This window comes from Osmerus mordax, chromosome 1 (assembly GCF_038355195.1).
Source record: "Osmerus mordax isolate fOsmMor3 chromosome 1, fOsmMor3.pri, whole genome shotgun sequence".
NCBI lineage: Eukaryota > Metazoa > Chordata > Actinopteri > Osmeriformes > Osmeridae > Osmerus > Osmerus mordax.
Genome location: NC_090050.1, coordinates 13,481,201 through 13,502,854, shown reverse-complemented (window position 1 = coordinate 13,502,854; position 21,654 = coordinate 13,481,201). Strand labels below are relative to the sequence as shown.

The 21,654-nt window shown below is 46.7% G+C and overlaps 1 protein-coding gene across 1 annotated transcript; it reads left to right on the top strand.

Moving 5' to 3' along the window:
- The first annotated feature begins 3,651 nt into the window (after positions 1 to 3,651).
- slc41a1 (solute carrier family 41 member 1) lies at positions 3,652 to 21,026 on the top strand. The gene is made up of 10 exons (XM_067232854.1): positions 3,652 to 4,606; positions 10,032 to 10,139; positions 13,928 to 13,999; positions 14,519 to 14,663; positions 15,102 to 15,248; positions 15,824 to 15,971; positions 16,056 to 16,135; positions 16,248 to 16,382; positions 16,483 to 16,631; positions 16,883 to 21,026. The coding sequence occupies exons 1-10, from the start codon at positions 4,127 to 4,129 to the stop codon at positions 17,066 to 17,068; spliced, it is 1,650 nt and encodes a 549-aa protein (XP_067088955.1). The 5' UTR covers positions 3,652 to 4,126; the 3' UTR covers positions 17,069 to 21,026.
- The last annotated feature ends 628 nt before the right edge of the window (positions 21,027 to 21,654 follow it).

The following is a 21,654-nucleotide window of genomic DNA, read 5'->3' as shown; positions in this document are numbered from 1 at the left end:
TTGATTGTTAACATTTTACATTTACATTTAGTCATTTAGCAGACGCTCTTATCCAGAGCGACTTACAGTAAGTACAGGGACATTCCCCCGAGGCAAGTAGGGTGAAGTGCCTTGCCCAAGGACACAATGTCAGTTGGCTTGACCGGGAATCGAACTGGCAACCTTCGGATTACTAGCCCGATTCCCTCACCGCTCAGCCACCTGACTCACCTCAGGTGAGTCACCTCAATGTTACCTGACTCACCTGAGGTGAGTCAGGTAACATTCTTTCACATACAGTACATGCCAGGTAATGAGTTGAGTTTTGGGTTCTTCTGCCACAATTCATCAGTATCCTACCAAGGCACGGTCTTGGTCTAGGGTCCTGCCATGACACAGCACCTACTGCCTCCCAAGCCACAGGGCCCAGCATCCACACATCCACATGCACACGCACTCACAATGCCTGAATGGGTCGAACATTCCTAACAAGCTCAGGCCTCATGGTTAAGTGTTTATGATTTTCCAGGTCACTGTGCCTCTCGGGCTGGTTGGGCAGACAGGTCAGGCAGACTCAGGCGATGTGGCACACAGTAACCTCTGGTCTCCCTGCTCAGTTCTGCTGAACCCTCTGCCGGTAAACACCAGTTGCTAGAGTGTTGCCAGTCAGGGGACCTTGTTAGAGAAGTGACCTGTGAGAGGAAACCCCCTGGGAGAGTGACTGAGAGGTAGGAAGCAGGTACAGAATCCCCCTCGGCCCCTTCTCTCTTCTCTCTCTCTCTCTCTCTCTCTCTCTCTCTCTCTCTCTCTCTCTCTCTCTCTCTCTCTCTCTCTCTCTCTCTCTCTCTCTCTCTCTCTCCCTCTCTCTCTCTCTCTCCCTCTCTCTCCCTCTCTCTCTCTCTCTCTCTCTCTCTCTCTCCCTCTCTCTCCCTCTCTCTCTCTCTCTCTAATCCATGTAAATGACACCAAGCAATAACCCAATCTAAGCAGTTCCAATCTCTATTACAGTTGGTATCAAAGGAACAAGCTGTGATTTTCTGAAACAGTGTTTGCTACTGTAACCCAGCTGTGTATACAGTTCTGCTCATGGTACCACCCTGGAACCACGTAGAGACGTACTGGAAAATGTGGGAGAAACAGAACAACAGGAAGTTTCCCTGTGCTCTATTGTCGAGGCTGCTCACATGGAAAACTGCAGGGATGTGACAGGATAGAGCTCCAGGCAGCATCTAGCCCCACCTGAATCACCCAGGCACCCAGCTGTGTGTCCAGGTGATACACACAAGGCTTCCATCGAGTGTGTGTGACACCCAGGCCTCTGATCCACGGAGGGTGGCCCGATGGAGCAGCTGTGCTCTGGGTAATGTGATCCACGGAGGGTGGCCGGTTGGAGCAGCTGTGCTCTGGGTAATGTAGGCCTGAGTCTTTCAAGATTCTGTCAGGGGGGAAGGGGTGCTCTCGAAGATCAACCCTGGCATTTAACACTGACTATTTCACTGGAGTCAAAGTGAGATCTCACATGGGGCTTTATTCACTGCTAAAGGGGTAGATCATTTTAGAGGTTGACAGTAAACATTTGTCATGATGAGCAGGATATTTAGTCTGACACGTTCCAAGGAGGGAGGGTGAGAGACATATATCAATATGTAACACCATCACATGCTGTCTTATACAGTATAGTCATGCAATGCAGGTGACTTTGTTTTCCCCATAATGTTGCAGGTAATCCCATTTGTCTGTGTGGCATAATAGGAAATAGTCACTTTGGGTAAAAAAAAAATACAAAAATCAACAATATGAATGAAACCTTTTCTTGGAGTTGACACTTTAAGAAATGCTGTATGACTGATGCACAACAAATGTGGCATTTTGGTAAATGAGTAAGCAACACATCCGCACTAGTTTAACCTACATTCTAAATCATTGTATCCACTTCATCCGTCTACACTGTGTGTGATACACTGTTAAATTAAAACTCTTAAATCTCAACCCTGGTAAATTAGTAGGCACACGGTGACCAGCACCGCATGGACGTGTGTGTGTTGGGAGGGGGGGGGGGGGGAGTGGGCCTCACGCACGCGCTCACTGTCTTCAGATGCGTGTGGAGGATCAGTGCCCGCCGAGTGACTTCCTGACCGCGTACGGAGTAAGATAATCGATGCGCATGCAGCAACTGGCAGGACTCTAAAGGAACAATGTGACTGGTCGGGAATGACAGCCGTAATCGCGCGGGGTTAATGATTTACGCGGGTATGGACCGTTACCGTACATAAGGCATGCACACCGGCACAAGTGGCACTGAAAGTATAGCCTACATTACGGGGTGGCGGATATCATTCTACTGTTCTGTAGCTTGTGCGCTCGTCTGTCTGTTTCTCATCGCTTCTGTCCCAGCGTGTTAGTAAGGTAAATACCTCAAACCAGGAACAATTTGTATTGCTTGCGTGTTTAGTTGTTTCACGTATTCCATGTACGGAAGTCTAACATGTAGCGTTATTTCTCGCTCAGTGAAATGAGTGCCTCTAGTAAAGGTCTATTCAAAGCAAGGTTGTCACATACAACTGTATATTAGCCTGACTAAAATACACGATGTGTACCATTCTGTTATGATTGTGGAAACATTACACTGCTTACACATTTAGCTGCATTACATGAATGGTTCATGCTGTCAATGCGGAAAGAATTAACTTGTCAACTTGTTGAACATATGAGCAGAATAGATGGGTTGCCCTATTCAGTTACAATCAGGGGCTCACTAATTTACGCCTGTGCCATGTTGGGTTGGAGAGTATTGGTCCTGACTACTAAACAGAAGATTGTTCCAGGGGGGAAACCAAGTGCGCACTGCATCCTTTGCGGATGTCGTAACATGCGGAGGGAGAATCAGTGCTAGAGGATGTACATACACCTCGCCTAATGGCAGAATATTTATAGCAATAAGAGGAAATTACATGTTTGGCGTGTAACTATAGATAAGAACCCTTCACCCATAAGGCTGTGAAGGTTGAGCCGCATCTTGTCACAGTGGGTTTGCTTGAACAACACACTTATTAAGCGAAGAAGTCAACTCAGCTTGCAAGTATGTGACTGCTGATGTTTTCCGTGTTATTTCCGAGTGTTTTCTTTAGTAGTCTGGAAGGAAAACGACACATGCAGAGCGATATCCAGTGAGAAGAAATGTTATAAGCAGAGAATATGTATGAATTATCGGAAACATGTTAACATATGTTGCATTCTGGACTAAAGAATGGTGTCGGTCAATTCGTTGTGTCCATATAAACGTTACATGTGCCAGTAGACTTTCAGTAGACTTTTACGCACACAGTGGTGGACTGGTGGACTGGTGGATAAGGATAAATCGTGTGTATAAGGTCGCAGAAGACTTTGCTGTGGACCGGAGTACAGATCAGATCCTATTGTCTAAACAAATGTCAGGTTTGTCTAAAGTTAAAACACGTTTACCTCTGTCTTTCTTGCAGGTGACCACTGAGAGCTCATGTGGTACAGACACTTTTCCGCAGTGTCGTAACTCTATCCTCTCGCTGCAGACCTTTAAATACATCTCCTAAAACCTCACACAAGTCACGTGGTGTAAGGTGAGCGCTTTCCTGTCCTGCACACGGGCAGGGACATCAGAGTGCGTGCTGCACTGCTTAAAACGGTACCGAAGAACCTTTCTGCTTATTGGACATTTAAATATACAATTTCAAGACTTTTTGGTGCAATTTATCCATAAGCGTCAAGAAGTGTTTCAATTTTTTCTGTTCGCACAGCTTTTTTTCCCTCCTAATTTAGAACATAGACATGTTGTATCATTCTGTTACACATCTGTCAACTGGGCGCCTGCAGTGAATGGAGAACATACTCACTCTTCTACCGAAGTATCGGCAAGATCTCACGCGCCTGGAGACGGGCCAAACACTTGACTTTATCAACGCACGCGTTGATGAGCTACTACATTTGCTGTTAATATTTGATTATTTTGCCTTAAGAGACCACACACGAGTGTCCCTCTTCAACGTTATTTAATGGGATAAATTAACTCGGGATCAGGTAATTAACCGACCAGGGGAACTCAGAACTTAGACCCAATTGGGCTACTGTTTCCTTATTTCTCATCACGCCGATTGTCCTCAAAGGCCTCCGCATGGTACTTTGGTCGAAAGAACAAGACAAACTGCCCGACATCGACATGTCCTCCGGGGACATAGAGATGAAAAAGGAGGGGGCCCCAATGCCACCGGGCTATCTCAACTCCAACGGCTCCGTTCACCCGATGATCCTTACCGAGGGCCCAGAGGAGATGAAACAGGAGACCGGGGGCGAGAATGAGCAGACGGAGGTGACCTCCTTCACTGACCGGACCGATGAGCCAGGCGAGGAGGAACGGTCGGAGATAGTGGTCATAGACTGCCGAGCGAACGCCAAAGGCCAGCGCGAGGAAGACGCTTTACTGGAGAATGCAAGCCAGAGCAATGAGAGCGACGACATCAGTACTGACCAGAGCCCTGAACCACCTGTACCGTTGAAGGAGACCTCCTTCTCCATCGGGCTGCAGGTGGTGTTTCCGTTCCTGCTGGCTGGGTTCGGGACGGTGGCGGCAGGAATGGTGCTAGATATTGTGCAGGTAAGAAAACTTATACCAACAGCGTTTGATACCCATTGACCTAATAAACGATAGGTAATCACATCAGTATATGTTGACACTGCCACAACATCTGTACAACCACAGTAGATGGATCAAGATGGGATTTTGAGTTGTCATGCAGCAGCTAAATTAAACATTCATCTGTATCCATTTCCCAGGAGATGCATGTCTTATCATAATTTTACTAAAAACAATCATTGTCATGTTTATCAACACGTCATGTTTATCAACATAGTAGAAAAAGTCACGATCAACATTACACGATGACAACCTGACTTGGATGGACTAAGATGGATAGGTGGATAGAAAGAGGAAAGCTGTGACTAAGACAGGGCTTGTATTGAGCCCTTATGTTTGGCCATCAACACCATAGGGCTGGTAGTGCACACCTGCCAGATACAGTAAAGACTGAATCATGTCCTTATGCCTGTTTCCTTGTTCCTGTGTTCTTGCTACTTACTCTATCACCTCATCGGATTTGATCTTACGTGTATACATATATCATAAATGACCATATGTGATTTGACACAAAGATATTCTTAGTACCTGACCATGTCCATAGCTTCTATCCAGCTACAGTGTTACAGTATCTTTCAATGCAGGCTCATCCATCAGAGAGGCCAGTGTCTGTGGAGGACTGCTGCTTAGGGGCTGGCCTGGGGTATGATTCAATGAACCGCTTTTTGTCACACTTGATTGGATCAGCATGTGTCAATCATTGTCCCATCAACCTATCTGATGGCATCTCTTTAAAGAAGGGTTGAATGGGCGGTCATCAGAGATCATGGGGGTATTTACATAACTTGTCTTTCCATCCCCTACCCCCTCCTTCCTCCTGTCCTGGCATATGTTGCCTTGTACATTGTGCACCTCGACCAGGGTGGGAACACTGAGAGGAGAGTTTATTCATTTGTCACTTCCCCACGCCAGAAATATTTATATATATATTTATATATGGATTATGTTATTTATTTAATTTTTTCATAACAAATGACAGTAATCCTACATTCCTGATACAGTGAATCCCTGATCCATCAGTTGCCTGGTTGGCAAGTGAGGGCCAGACTTATGGTAATTTACAGTGTAGCAGGAACTTGTGCATAGATGCTGGGCTGGGGAACATAAAACTCGTGACTAGAACACAATAGAGAGGACTAAAGTGCTGTAGACAGGGCTAGTGTTGGCTCCCAGCTGCTCCTGAGCAGGGAGTTTGAGGAGAGGCAGAAAGGCAGAGCACTGCTCTACTCGGAACCTCAGAGAAAATCATTTAACTAAGTTATAATTACTCTCCTCCCTCTTTCCTGTTGACTCTCTGTCTGCTTTACCCTCCCTCCCTCCCTCCCTCCCTCCCTCCCTCCCTCCCTCCCTCCCTCCCTCCCTCCCTCCCTCCCTCCCTCCCTCCCTCCCTCCCTCCCTCCCTCCCTCCCTCCCTCCCTCCCTCCCTCCCTCCCTCCCTCCCTCCCTCCCTATCCCTCTCTATCCCTCTCTATCCCTCTGTCTCTCTATCTTTCTCTCTCTCTCTGTTACTAACTGTGTGTGACTGCATATGCATGTGCAGAGAGCTGTGGCAGTGTATAAATACTGTCCAGGCAGCCTGGCAGGTCATATATTTCTTTAAGGTCAGCCTCTGGTGCAGATAAAGCTGGAGGTGTCTGGTTGCCAGGAGACGAGGCACTGGCACAGGCTGTCTCTTTGGATGCCAACATGGTGTACCCCAAGAACTCTGAACAGAGCGGGGGGGGGGGGGGGGGGGGGGGGGGGGCAGAGAGAGGGAGCAAAGGGGGAAGAGTCACATCACTTACTTTTAAGTGAAAGCTAGAGCCGAGGTAGTGTAGTTTGGGGGTTAGAACATTATAATCATGCCCCAGAGAGAGAGAGAGACAGAGAGAGACAGAGAGAGAGGGAGGGAGGGAGAGACAGACAGACAGAGAGAGTATACGTGTAGTACCATTTAGTCAAAATGTTTCTCTTTCTTTCTTTCTTTCTTTCTCCATCCCTCTCTTTTTTTCTCTCACATTTCTCTCTCTCTCTCGTAGGCATATCGAGTTCTTTCCCCTCAAGTTAGTCAATTAAAGTATAACAAACAGAAAAACATTATTGTTTCAAAAAGTCCAAGTCTTAGACGTTGTTCTAAGAGATTCATTATAGTAGGTTTTACTATAATGTAAAATAGTCTTAGAGTCCTCAGAATACTTCCTGGAGTTAGTCTGTTGCTGTGTTGCTGCAACCTGTTAGTCTGTTTACCGTGAGTCTGTCTGTCCCACAGCAGTGGTCAGACATGGCGGCGAGACATGGTTTTAGCCTCAAAAACATACAAACAGTCTAAAAATAAAGAAAGCAGTAAACAGGAAAACACAGTCAACACAAAGGCCTGACACCAGCCAAGCCCTGTCTGCCTACCAGAGGTCATTTTGGTCCAACCACATCCAGTTGCATGGTTTCCACAGGAGCCAGAGTGCATCTACAGCGTGGGCTGGGTCTCATGTGACTGACTCAGTACGATCGGCTGGCAGCTGGTCTCTCTCTCTCTCTCTCTCTCTCTCTCTCTCTCTCTCTCTCTCTCTCTCTCTCTCTCTCTCTCTCTCTCTCTCTCTCTCTCTCTCTCTCTCTCTCTCTCTCTCCTCTCTCTCAGATTAAGAGTAGTACAGTATCATCACATACAGTATTCTCTTGCAAACAGCATGACAGTATTTTATTGTCATGGCTGTTGTAATTTCTAATTTCCTTGTCTCCTGTCACTGATTACCACAAATAGATACAAGATGATGATAGGTGTCTGTAGTTCCTCATATCTTTCGTGGAACTGCTCCGGATATCAGTTGCTTCCTTTCAGTAGGCAGCTCGTAACTAATAGAGGATTACAATAGTGGAGACAGCTGGTGTCTTTGAAAATTAATTTGAAAGGATTAGTAGGTTAGCCTGCTATTAGAATAAAGCTCTCGCTAATATTTCAGCGAGTCTAGAGGGAGTTTTCATGTTCAGATTTGAACATTCTGGAAGGCTCATCTCTTTGGAATCCTCCTTTGAAGCACAGTCTATTTCCAATAGTGGAAAAACCTTGGAAAGTGACTGCTATGCAGTTACTACAGTATTATTTGGTCAGCAGTTTTGCGTTGTTGCCAGTATTTCTATGACGCGGTCAGTGTTGCAGTGACGCTGCGTTCCCCAGGGCTCAGATTTCAGACCCTCCATATAGTGCAGCAGTTGTCAGATGATCAACAGTGGTCAGACGGGCCTGCAGCAGCAACATGAGCCTGCCACAGGGCACAGGGACATGCCACAGGGCCTGTACACCTGTGGAATAGGCAGAGACACACACAATCCTAGAACCAGGCTAACCAGAACTGTGTCTGGCCTGGGGCCCAGGTCACATGGAGAAAACTACACATGCTCACTGGGAGAATAAAGTCTTGCTGGGAGGAGGTGGGGGTGTATGTTGGGATAGGGGAAAGGATGTGAAAAGAGAGTATGAGATGGTGCATCTTATTGGGAGAGAGAGGTTGAGGAGTGTGGGTGCTCGAGGAACCAGAGCTAGGGTGGCAGGGGACCAAGCCAGGGGACTGAGGTCCCTTTGGAGTCGGCCGCTTTCAAAATGCCACGGCGCTGACAGGTTGTGGAGAGGAGCTGTTCCACCTGCTTTGAGTGCTGAGTCTACGCAGCATACCATTATAGCTGGCTCGTCTCTCTCCCAGAGCTGTGAAGTCAGAACAAATACTCTCCTTTCCTCCCTGACAGCTGCTACTGTATGTATTGATTAGGCTGCAGTCTGCCTGGACTGTAAGTGCCCAGTGCCATTGGGACAGACTCTAAACATAAGCACTATCCCTGCGGATGGATCGATGTCCTCAGCCCCATTGCCCCGTCCCTAGACCACATCCCTGCCCTGCTGTACTGTACCAGTCCTAATAGACCACAGCCCTGCCCTGCTGTACTGTACCAGTCGTAATAGACCACAGCCCTGCCCTGCTGTACTGTACCAGTCCTAATAGACCACAGCCCTGCCCTGCTGTACTGTACCATTCCTAATAGACCACAGCCCTGCCCTGCTGTACTGTACCAGTCCTAATAGACCACAGCCCTGCCCTGCTGTACTGTACCAGTCCTAATAGACCACAGCCCTGCCCTGCTGTACTGTACCAGTCCTAATAGACCACAGCCCTGCCCTGCTGTACTGTACTGTACCAGTCCTAATAGACCACATCCCTGCTCTGCTGTACTGTACCAGTCGTAATAGACCACAGCCCTGCCCTGCTGTACTGTACCAGTCCTAATAGACCACAGTCCTGCACTGCTGTACTGTACCAGTCCTAATAGACCACAGTCCTGCACTGCTGTACTGTACTGTACCAGTCCTAATAGACCACAGCCCTGCTCTGCTGGGCATCACAAAGGACCACGCAGTCATCAGTTTCAGGCCTCAGCCACCCTCTCAAAGATGGAAAAACAGTTTGAGGAGGATTCACAGTGGACGTAGGTGGTTGGCTTCCCAAGACATATCATTTTGTGTACGCTTCCACTTGTGTGTGGGCGTGCGTATTTGTGAAGTATTCATTTTCTCTGACACGTATCCCTTCAGAACTTGCTGGCCTTGCTCATAGCTGTCTTTGTCCTCTCCTATGAGAACACATTGGCTGGAGGAGGCAGTTGGCACCGAAAGGCCTTGTATTTATGCTGAGCTAGAGAGCTGCAGGCAGATGGATAGTGCTTACTGTAAAGCACTTTTGGCTGTAGAGGTTATATGAAAGGGTGCATGAATTATGTTGGAACTCCTTATGGGGGGGGGGGGTATGCAAGGAAAACGAGAGAGCAGGCAAGATGGAGAGGGGAGAATAGAGGACAGATTGAGATACATGGTGTATAGAGGAAGCTGGGTGTCGTGTTTGACCTTGTTTAAAACAGGATCACAATATGATACACAGTCTGTAGTGATAGAATGTCAAGAAATGATACATTAGCTGAATCGATATGAAATGGGGCATAACAAGGTCGTCCAGACACTCTCCTCCTGCTTATATACCTTGTTTAGCTGCCTGTGTTCCACAGGAGATGCTGTCATACCAGACAGGGTCATGTTGCTAGGTTCACTACTACTGTGTGGTGGTTATGTGATGGTGTTATTGATATTGTGTGATGTTTCTGTTTCTGACATCGTGTGAGGGTTATACTGATGTTGTGTGGTGGTGTTTGTTTCTGACATTGTGTGATGGTGTTTCTGACATTGTGTGATGGTGTTTCTGATGGTGTGTGGTGGTGTTACTGTTTCGGACATTGTGTGATGGTGTTTCTGATGTTGTGTGGTGGTGTTTCTGTTTCTGACATTTTGTGATGGTGTCTCTGATGTGTGGTGGTGTTTCTGCCGTCAGGTAAGGGTGTTTCTGATGTTGTGTGGTGCTTTGTCTTGCAGCACTGGACTGTGTTCACGGAGGTGACGGAGGTCTTCATCCTGGTCCCTGCTCTGCTGGGGCTCAAGGGCAACCTGGAGATGACACTAGCTTCCAGACTGTCCACAGCGGTAAGTGTGTGTGTGTATTTCATTATGTGGTTTATTTTGCTGTATTTCTGTGCAAGACATATGCTGTGACAAGGTATTGAATGCTGTAGGACAGCATGGAGTGCTTGATCGGCCGGGGGCTGCAGGTGAGGAGAGTGCTAGGTTGGAGAGGGGTGGAGGGAGGGGCATGGACGTCATCCCACCTCTGAATGAGGGAAAGCTTTGTTTACGTCGTCTTGGAAACGCTCCTCCCAAAGCCAGCCAAGTTTGTGACAATGCCTTATGTGGGGTTTGTCAGGATTCAGTTCTTCAGTTCTTAGTATTAGGTTATTTTGGTTGAATACAGTTCTTATTCAAGTTTGATTAAAGAGATCTAAGGCAAAAACAATCAGAAAACATTCTGCTAAACTTCTCAGTTAGTTGGTTTTCACTTGGGACACATTCTTCTGAAACAAAAGAGAGGTTGTTCTGAGGGAAGGTGTGTTCTCTCATTAGAGATCACAACGTATGCTTTCACTCTCACAAAGAGATGATTCATAAGGTTCATTTAAGTTTGGGAAGTTTCCTAATAAGTTCTTGATAATTGTTTTGTTTTTGTGATACCCGAAACAAGTGCTAAGGCCTAGAATGGGAAAGTGCCTTGTATTGAAATACAGCAAGGCAACGCTGTTGCTCATTGGAGGCCATGAACAGTTTGATCTGGACAGAATACCTCTGGGTTTCTTCCAGAAAGGGCAAACGAAGGGGCAGACTAACCATGTGGTTAACTAAGAGAATTAGATCCCAGAGCAGACAAATCCACGCATTCTTTCCATCATTCGGTGGGAAACAACGACTGAAGCTCATTAGCTGATTTCCTGCGCTTTCCCAGCTTTACCTTCACATCAGAGTCAAACAGAGTCTGATCCAGTTCTGTTTCAGTCTCTCCACACACGCTGTCCGGGACTGACCACCTCCAGCCTCTCTTCTGACCCTGCCCGAGACCTCTCCCAGCCCAACCAAAGCTTACCAGACTAGGGGCAAAGCTAGCTCACCGCCCTGATACCCGGTCAGGACCTTGACTGGCCCCTGGAGGCCATGTTTCTGTTTCTTCCCATGTTGGTGCTAATGACCACCAGATTACTTCAACTGTACGTTGAAGTAATCTGGTGGTCATTAGCACTTGACTTTTAATCAAAATAGGATATTTCTATTCTGTCTTCTGTTCTACATTGCCCACAGATTTGTGGATATTCCACCTACTCAAAGTTATCCTCCATCTTGTAATTAAAGTGGTTAAAAATTAAGTTGTCTGATGAGGTATGGTGGATAGAGAAGTTTTTGTAAAAAATTGCTGCCTGAAATAACCTTGATAAAATATGATTTTCCTTAAGTAATCATATATTTATTCACATCATAAAAATCCCCTAGTTCCCTTCTTCAATATGGTATCAACAGTTAAGGTGTATGATTTAATGTGAAAATTCATAAAATATTAATATGAATATCATATTTCAACAGCATATGGAATGTTTGGAATGTTGGCTTAGGCAGTAAAGGGTTAATTCTGAAAAATAGTTAATTCCATGCTGTGGCAGGCAAAGGGGGACTTCAGTTCACATGACCAGGGGTCACAGGAAAATAGACCTCTTTGTCTGTGAGTTGAGTGAAACGGTTCTCTCTTTCCATTCCTCTCTTTTTTCTCTCTTTCCCTTCATCTCTCTCTCTTTCTTTCTCTCTTTCTCTCTCTCTTTCTCTTTCTCTGTAAACAGTTGTTTTTGTGCCACTCTCCTATCCCCTCTTGTGTGTAATTGTACCTAATTAACTGTATGTTTTGAGATAATCACGTTTCGTGAATGAATGCTGGCAGTATACAGGCACTGGCCTTCACATCGTCATCATCTTACTGGAAGTTTCAGAGCATGTTTACAGTGGCAGGTCACAGATGTCAGAGTTTGGCAGCCTTCCTGTACGTGTAATGCCACAGCACTCCCCTCTCTACAACAAGTAGACCTTTCTCTGTCACATGGGTGGGACTGTTGATGTGTTGGGGATACCAGAGACCACCTTATCTAGCCACCAATACGTACACACACACCCACACACAGACACGTGTCCCCATGGTGGCGTGACCTCTACAATGTCTTATCTTTCTGACCTTAGCTCTGTTATCAAAACCGGTGTTGGCCTGTTCTTCACTGATCTATCCACACAGACATGCACGCACACACGGTCACGCACAGGGGTCACACTGACCGAGGGAGGGGTCACTTTGGGAGTGGGATGCTATTTCCAGTTATAAAAGGACACACAACCGTACATACACACATGCTATAAACACACGCACATACACACACAAATAACCCAGCTGAAATCACTTATCAGTCTTTTCTGTAAAGTGAGGTGGAGTTTTTCTCAGAATTACACACTCCTCTTCAGCAAACTGCTTTATCAGTGTTGTTTGACTGTGCATTAACTTTGTGTGCAGATGGTTTATCAGAAACCCTCTCTCTCAGGCTTTGTGAGAAAACAAAGCATTCTCACAGAAAACAAAATCCACTCTGAACAGGTCTCTCTCTTAAATTGGTCAAATCCCAGCACAGCCATGTTAAGAGAATGCTAGCGTAACCAAATAGCAGCATTTTAGGGAGGTGGAGCGTGGTGCAGCAGTTGTGTGTGTGTGTGTGTTCCAAAGTGAGAGATTCAGTGCCAGGTTGAGAGGCTCCTTCTCTGGCTCAGTACCAACACCTCTATTCAGAACTCCTCATGCTCTCTGTCTGTGTGCCTCTCTCTTTCTCTCTCTTTCACTCTCTGTCTCTCTCTCTCACTTACTCTCTCTGTCTTTCTCTCTCTGTCTCTCTTTCCCCCCCCTCATTCTCCCTCTTTCCCCCTCATTCTCTCTCTTCCTGTCTTTTTGGCAGTCAGAGTTGTAAGGGCCACTGTCATGTGACCAGGCCTTGATGTAGTGCTCCTCTGTGAAGACAGAGGAGAGAGGAGGAAGAGAGAAAATGCGCCTTATGCTACTCACCAGCTAGTCTGCACAATAACAGGTATACTGTATGTACTTGCAGTTAGTCCTATGGAATACAAATGGATGTGGTTTGGTAAGCACCACGGACATTGACCCCCCTCCTCCTGTCTTACGGCGCCTCTACATGTCTAGTGAACGGCGGGAGGCTTGTTTCAGTGCTTCACACGTCCGATCCTCGACCGTCCCTCCCTCGCCTCTGCAGCACAGCTTCCCTCCACAACAGTGTGAGATCATGAGAGGACGTTTAGACAGGGAGGGAGGGAGAGAGAGAGACAGAGAGGGAGAGAGAGAGAGACAGAGAGAGAGAGAGAGAGAGAGAGAGAGAGGGCGGGCGGGAGTAGAGGATGTGTTTCCAGCAGGCCTGCTGCTTGGTGCCCTGCCACTGAGAGACATCAGGATCATAGCTTCAGACACACAGTGTCTCTCTGTAGGCTGTAGCCACTTGATGCTGGAGACCATGAGGCGGTGTGTGTGAGCGATGAGATAAGTGGAGTCGGCCGCAGGGCAGGGTGTTGGGGTGAGGGTTGGTGGGGGAGGGAGGGGGGGGGGGGTTGTTGGAAGAGATCAGGGAACCTTTGTCCAGAGAACTGTCTTCTGTTTGTTGTTGTGGGGCAGAGGGGCAACGGCGCCTGCAGATGCGACACACACTTGTGCTGTCTTGCTCACACACACTCACACACACACACACACTCAAACTCATATCAGCTGGGCTATTTGTGCCTGCTCAAGTAGCTGTTGAGCGGGTTTGGCTGTGTTGATGATGTGTGAGTGATGTGCCCTGCTGTGCCCCTCCTCTCAGGCGAACATCGGTCAGATGGACACATCCAAGGACATGTGGCAGATGATCATGGGGAACCTCGCCCTCATCCAGGTATCCAGACGGAACCCTCCAGAACTCAACACCACGCTACACCTAGACATAGAACGCTGCGAGGAACAATACTGGAACACAGAACATTATTAGAGTGACTAAATGTTCAAAGTAACATTACACCGGTTTCAAAGTAATCTGTAGATTACTTTGAAACCGGTGTAATCCTGGTATTATCCGGTGAGGTATCCTGTTCTCTGACTGGGAAGGGATAATATAGACTAAGGCTACTATTATGTAATAGTAGCCTTAGTATTGTGTTGACCAGCCTACTCCTACTAGAAGCCCCCCCACAGTGGGCAGGGAGTGGAGACCAGGTCCTGACCCCCCTGACAGAGGTAGGGTAGCTCACCAGGTGTGTTTGCACACACATGGAGACATGAAGTCTGGCACACGCACAGTACATACTAGACACATGCACAAAGTACACTCAGATAATCATTATTCATTCAAACACACCCAGGCACAAAGCAAGCCCTCTCACGCCACCTGCCTGCCTGCCTGTCTGTCTGTCCCCAGGTCCAGGCCACAGTGGTGGGGTTCCTCGCCTCCATCGCTGCTGTGATCTTTGGCTGGATCCCGGAGGGCCAGTTCAGACTGGGCCACGCCGTGTTGCTTTGTGCCTCCAGTGTGGCGACAGCCTTCATCGCTTCTCTGCTGCTAGGTAACGGCCAGGGCCACACACTATATCTCACTATGTCTCTCGCTCTCTCTCTCTCTCTCTCTCTCTCTCTCTCTCTCTCTCTCTCTCTCTCTCTCACTCGCTCTGTCTCTCTCCTCTGTCTCTCTCTCTCACTCGCTCTGTCTCTCTCCTCTGTCTCTGTCTCTCTCTCTCTCTCTCTCACACTATATCGACAGGGACAGTGGACACACAACTGGGATTTACAATATTGCCAGCCATGTAGTCATTGTTCAGTAAGATATTATACATTCAGTATATCTATTATACCGTATGTATAATATTCTCCTGAAAATAAGATAGCATCTAAACTTTGTATAAGATGTATGTGTTTTGAACTCAGAAGCACCATTTTTATGTATCAAGCAGCTTGTGTTTGGTTTGTTTGACCAAAAGTCTCCTTGACCTCCCTGGCTTCCTCAGGGCTGATCATGATTGGTGTGATCATCGCATCCAGGAAGGTTGGCATCAACCCTGATAATGTAGCCACACCCATCGCTGCCAGTCTGGGAGACCTGATCACCCTCTCTCTGCTGGCTGGCATCTCCACGGGCCTGTACAAGGAGCTAGGTACCCAACACACACAAACACAAACACACACTTCTTCCTTCTCATCAGTCTCACAGGATGTTTTCAGGTTCATCTAATGTCGCAATGACATATTGAAGCTGGTTTGATAGTCTCACCACGAATGTTTGGTGGACCCCTTCCTGACTAGACGCAGGGAGGCGTAAAATAACAGTGTGATCCCAGTCCACACAGTGAGGGTTGATCCCACAGCTAACCTCACAGGCTGTTTGTGTGTGTGGAGGCTCTATTGTTAGCTCAGTGATAGTGTCTCCACCACACCCAGCTTTAGTGTTCCTCCCACCCACCCACATTCACACACACACAGTCATGGAAACATCCATCACATTGGAGAATAATCACACCCTCACAGCCAGTCTGAGCATCTCAATCAGAAATAGACGGATCCGTGTTGGGTGAGAGGGTACCTATGAATCTGTTCTGGTCCACAGCCTGTTGGCGTTCAGGATGAGCCATGCCCTCCATGTGCTGTGTTTCTGTCTCTGTATAAACTGTAATGTAATACATTTGTGTGGTTCAGGAAATGAACCGAGGTGTTTTTGTGTGTCTGGTTGTAGACCTCAACAACTATGCCAACCCGCTGGTGTGCGCTGTGTTTGTGGCCATAACCCCTGTGTGGGTTCTGATAGCCCGGCGGATCCCGTCCACTCGAGAGGTGCTCTACTCCGGCTGGGAGCCTGTAATCATCGCCATGGCGATCAGCAGGTGCCACTACCACTACCTGACAACCTTGAGTAGCAGCCGTGTCATGTGCTTGTGTGTTAGTATTCATCCGTTTCCCTCTCTCAGTGTGGGAGGCCTGATTCTGGACAAAACGGTCTCCAACCCCAACTTTGCCGGCATGGCTGTCTTCACCCCTGTCATCAACGGTGAGACTCTTAAACAACCCTCTGTACAACCTCTGACAGAACACACAACCAGTAATACCGACTATATACATCCATGTTTTCTGACGGCGTGTGCATGTGTGTTTGTGGCCAGGCGTGGGCGGTAACCTGGTAGCGGTCCAGGCCAGTAGAATCTCTACCTACCTGCACATGAATGGTCTACCTATGGGTGACCCCAACGCTCCCCCCCGGAAGTGTCCCACCCCTTGCATGTCCTTCTTTGGCTCCAGTAAGAAAAATACCGTCTTATTCTGCTGTCTAATATATGATGCAACAGATGTAGTTATGTAAGGTAAGGTTTGAACATGATCCCTCTCCACCCCCCCCAGGTGTGAACTCTCGTTCAGCTCGCGTGCTCTTCCTCCTGGTTGCCCCAGGACACCTGGTCTTCCTCTACACCATCAACTCCATGCGAGCAGGACACACCACTCTGACCTCCATCTTTATAGCCTTCTACATGGCTGCTGCACTGCTGCAGGTACATGCACACACACACAGACACACACACACACACAGACAGACACCACCTTCACCCATATGTTGTGATATCAATTCTCTGGTTGGCCCAAATGCTGCAAGACACATCCACATATCTCTCTGTCTCTCGCTCTCGCTCTCTCTCTCTCTCGCGCTGTCTCGCTCTCTCTCTCTCTCTCTCTCTCTCTCTCTCTCTCTCTCTCTCACTCGCTCTGTCTCTCTCCTCTGTCTCTCTCTCTCTCTCTCTCTCAGGTGTTGATCCTGCTGTACTTGGCTGACTGGATGGTTCACTGGATGTGGAGCAGGGGGATGGACCCTGACAACTTCTCCATTCCCTACCTGACCGCCCTGGGAGACCTGCTGGGCACTGGCTTCCTGGCGCTCTGCTTCCACATCCTCTGGCTCATCGGAGACAAAGACACTGATGTGGGAGACTAGACAAACACACGCACCGGGACATGGACAACAGGACACCTGACACCGGGGCAGTGTCTCCATCTGGCTCCTCTGCACACCAGCGTTGGGCAGGTATCAGCTGAAATCCTCTTCTGTTCTGTTCCGGGGCTCTGGTCGACGGTGGTGCCTTATAAGGAGAATAGAGTTGAATTTGAGCCTGTCGGGGAACTCCTTTTCCCCTTCTGCAACGTCTGAACGACTTCATCAGTGTGTCTGTTTCAGCCATAGAACAACAGCAGCACTACGACCCCCAGCACGACGCCTCAACCCTCGTCCCCCCCCTCGTCCCCGTCCCCGTCCCCACCCCTCCTCCCCACCCCCCGGTCTACACGACTCTCCCTTTGTATCGCTACGTAACTGAGCTCCACTACTTTGGTTATTATTCTTATCACTGTTCTGATGGCGATTATTATTGTTGCACTTGATATAAATCAATATCAGTTCTGATGTAGGGCAAATCCTCATTATTTTAGATGGGGATGTCAGCCCACAGGCTAGTCACTCAGACATGTTGCCTTTGTAAAGATGAAATCAACTTCTAACACTTGAAATGACACAGACAGACAGCAAAAAACACACACACACACACACACACTGAAGCCTAGTACGCTGAATCACCAAGTGCTTTATGTGTTTAGAGATGTGCATGATGATCTATAATGTGATGTAATAATTGGAGGTGGGAGGTTATGGGCACTGTGGGCCTTGGCTGGGGGGTGCAGTGGCAGCAGCACAACAGACCTAAATCTCTTTAAAATAACCCTTGTGTCTTAACTCAAGTTCAGCTGACTGCCCCTCATGTTGCCTCACCCAGGACGCAAGAGCTGCCACTGACCTCCGACCTGAAATCAGATCCTGCGTCCTGCAGTGCTGTAACTGCACTGCATAAGGTTAGGGAATGCTTCTCAACAGAGGTTGTTTTACATAACATTTGTATTCATATAGCAGACACTTTGATCCAAGGCGACATACACATGATATCGTATAGGTCCTATCTTCTGACCTTTCAAGAGGCCGTAGCCTCCTGAAGGGTTTTCTTGATTAACATTGGCCCTGGTACTTATCACACATCAGCCTTTTGGTCGGGCCATTTCTACAGAGATCCCTGACCTCAGCAATCAACAACATCTCCTAGTTTCCAGTTCTGTCCTCCTGGAGCACGGGTCAGGGGGCGGGGGGGAAACATCTGAAATGAGATCTCTCTTCAATGTTTACTGACTTGGCTCAGCCATTATGGAGACAGTGAAACTATGTGGTTAGTATGTTTGTTTGGCCGAGTTTGGCTGTTGGGCCCACAACCGAGACCCAAACAGACACACTCAAGGGGTCAAGGGTCCCATGTCTGTTAGGTCACATGTCTGTTGGGTCACATGTCTGTTGGTTCACAGAAGTTGTGCTGTAAGGTCAGAGAGGTGATATAGCGACACAGTTTAATTGGTATGTGTACAGTCAGTTCTGGATTCACACTGTAATTAGAATGTAGAGGAATGTGTTGCACATATGGAATGGTTGGTGTAACAGAGATGATCACCTGCTGACCTCTTTGAATAGCATAAATAGTATGATGGATGTGCAATTTTATTGGAGGGGAACATGACGGTCTTGATTGGTTTGTGTGGACTGGCAGGTTCCAAATGTGGTTTGGACTGTGAGGACTGTCTCACCATTGCAATTGGTTGAGGAAAAAGCTGTCATTGTTTTGGTCCAGTTCAGGTTCAGTGTTGTCCATATCACATCCCAAGGGCTGCTCTGAAAGACCATAAACCTGAACCACATGCCCAGGGCAACCACCTACTGAACACTTTGTCAATTGCAGAATTAAATGTTTATGACTCAAATCCATTTAGAGTGTTGGCACCAGAGGCTGTAGGACAAACCATATATCTGGTGCCATGATTGATGATAGCTTGTATGTTTAGGCTTGCCATAGATGGTACAAACGGTTACAGCGTTCATAAAATAGCCTTTCAATATTGTTTTATAAGTGTGAGCATGGGTACACACATATGCACATAGTGCATGCATATGCCATATGAACTGGCTCAAGTACTTTAAAATAAAAAAAATGATCTGTTGTGTCACAGTTAAGGAAGAGCGAAGAGGCTATTAGAGATTACAGCACACAGCCATACTGTCAGTGGAGCCTGTCTCTCTGAGGCAGAGCTTGGTTTCGAGGTGAATTGTTCACACTTACGTTTTTTCCGGGCTAGTTAGATTTCTATGCGTTTTAAGGGGCCAGCAGAATGCATGTGCAGGGCACATAAATTGAAAATGCAAAAGTTGTCCATTCAGAATGACTTTTCAAAAAATTGTGATGTTAGATGTGGCACATTTTACAAAATGGAAGTGGAATTTATGTGATTATTTGCATTAAAAATAGATTTACTTTTATTTTACTTTTCATTGACTTTTTTCCTTAAATATTTTGTGAATGTCATTTGTAATAATTTGTTTCTGTGAATTAAATGGGCAACTGTAGAAAGATGCAACAAGGATTAATCAGTAGACTTGTGCAAAGAACCGTAATGTATAACAGACACCAGAGGGTGCCACTCATATAATTGTACTGATTTAACTCAGTGGTAAAACACCTCTTATTCTCTGCATCCAGTCTTCAAAAGTATGTTCTCTGAAATTTAGATTTGGCTTCAACTTGTACCCTACACTCGAGAATTCTTAATTCTATGACTTTTATCCTTGATTCTAGAAGCTGTGTTCAACATGGTTGTATCTGTATCATTCATTCTAGAACCTATATCCATGAGTCTAGAACCTGTATTCAAGACCCACATGCCTTGGACTCTAAAACGTGTATCTTTAATTCTAGAACCTATATCTTATATTTTAGAACAAAACCTGTATTCCACTCTCTGCTGTCTTACTGACCAGGTGCCAAGTGTTTGGCCTCCGCAGGATTGAAAGTTGTGAATACTATTTTGGGATGAAGTAACGCTTTGTCTATTTATTTTTAGATGCACACAAAGCAAATTGTACATATTATATATTTATTCTATAAAAAGTTGTTTATTTTTCATTTGATTTTGGCTCTGTTTTGTTTTTGTAATTATTACACTTTTTTCTTTTCTCCTGTATATTTTTTTCACTCTTTTCTTTCTTTTCTGCAATGGGCCGGTAGAGATTTGGCGCAAGCTGCAGTGGATTGGCAGTGAAGCTAACATTTAGCATAGTGCCTAATATGTGACAAACTACACACCTCACAACCCCTGCAACAAGCATGGGAGCCTGCTAAGACAGAAACGCCTTAACCTATCAGAGCCAAGCTCAACTTGAGAGTAACCAATCAGGAGCTAGGCTCAACACAGAGTAGCATCTCTAAAATTAGCTTTGATTAATAACTGATTCAGATTGATTATATTGTAATTTAATACTGTTTGAAGGAGTGTGACCTAGAAGAGAGAGTCTGTCATGGCTACATAGCCCTCTATTTAGAACAAGGATGAGTCAATATTGTAAATCGAGGGCTCTGCCTATGTCTGAATCAACCAACATGGAGGTTCAGAGAGGAAAACAGACAGATTATCTTTATAACTCACACCTTCCCCTCCTTCAGTATTGCCCTCAGTGCTTCCATCCAGACCCCCCAACCCCACTAGGAACACAGCTGACTCTTGGCTAGGAGACACATGCTGCAGCTGGCTGGAGACCCCTACTGGACATAACATGAACAACCGTACCTTGACACAATGAGATGTTTTAGTAGTGTATCCATGTCTATCCAGCTGCCTCTATTAAACACACACACACATAGAGGAAACATACAGAAGCACACTCATAGAAACCTCCTGAGGTCAGCGTGCTCCATATGTGGACTCCCTGTCCCCCCCACCCTCACCTTCTCTTCTCCATGGTAACAGTAGCGAGGGTCCCTCCCTGCAGAATTTTGTATATTGCTGGAAATAAAGGACTATATTCTTTCGTACCACTCCTCCGTTTCCCAGTCTTTTTCTGTGAGTCTGTATTTTTGCTGCTGTGTTGGAGGCCTACATGGGTTACATCATCTCCAAAACTCACACCTACACTGTTCCTAATTCATCCATTCACAAACACATTACTGATAGTGAGCTCTACACAACTGCGGAATGTAGTCGCTTCTCAATCAACCTCTGGGGTTGATGTCAGGGTCCTAAAGACCTTGGGAGAGAACTGTGGATCCGTAATAGCAACAAAGCTCAATTCCTTGTCCCTGAAAAGGTTCACTCTGCATCCCATGAACACAATGGCAACGTTTTGGTGTGTTGCTGGCTTCCATGTGACCCTGAGGTTCTTTGACTTCCTAGCTTTCCCAAGACACAGATAAGCGTGAGGACTGTCTCATGCTCTCCTCCCTTCTGCTCCTCATCCTCCGCTCCAGTGTGGGAGCCACCCTTCTCTACAGGGTGATGCCACTAGCCACATTGCAAACAGACAGATACAGTGTGTGTTTGCATGTGCGTCTGCATAACAGTGTATATTATCGGACAAGTAGCTCACTCTGTATTTAAAATGACCCTGAGTGTACTTTATGAAGCAACTGGCCCCAGCTGACATTATGATATGATATGTATCTC

Bases quoted from the DNA above. Each gene is read 5' to 3' on its own strand.
- slc41a1 (XM_067232854.1), top strand. From the start codon at position 4,127: ATGGTACTTTGGTCGAAAGAACAAGACAAACTGCCCGACATCGACATG. The intron at 15,972-16,055 runs GTGCCACTACCA...TCCCTCTCTCAG, and splicing joins ATCGCCATGGCGATCAGCAG to TGTGGGAGGCCTGATTCTGG. The intron at 16,136-16,247 runs GTGAGACTCTTA...GTTTGTGGCCAG, and splicing joins CTTCACCCCTGTCATCAACG to GCGTGGGCGGTAACCTGGTA.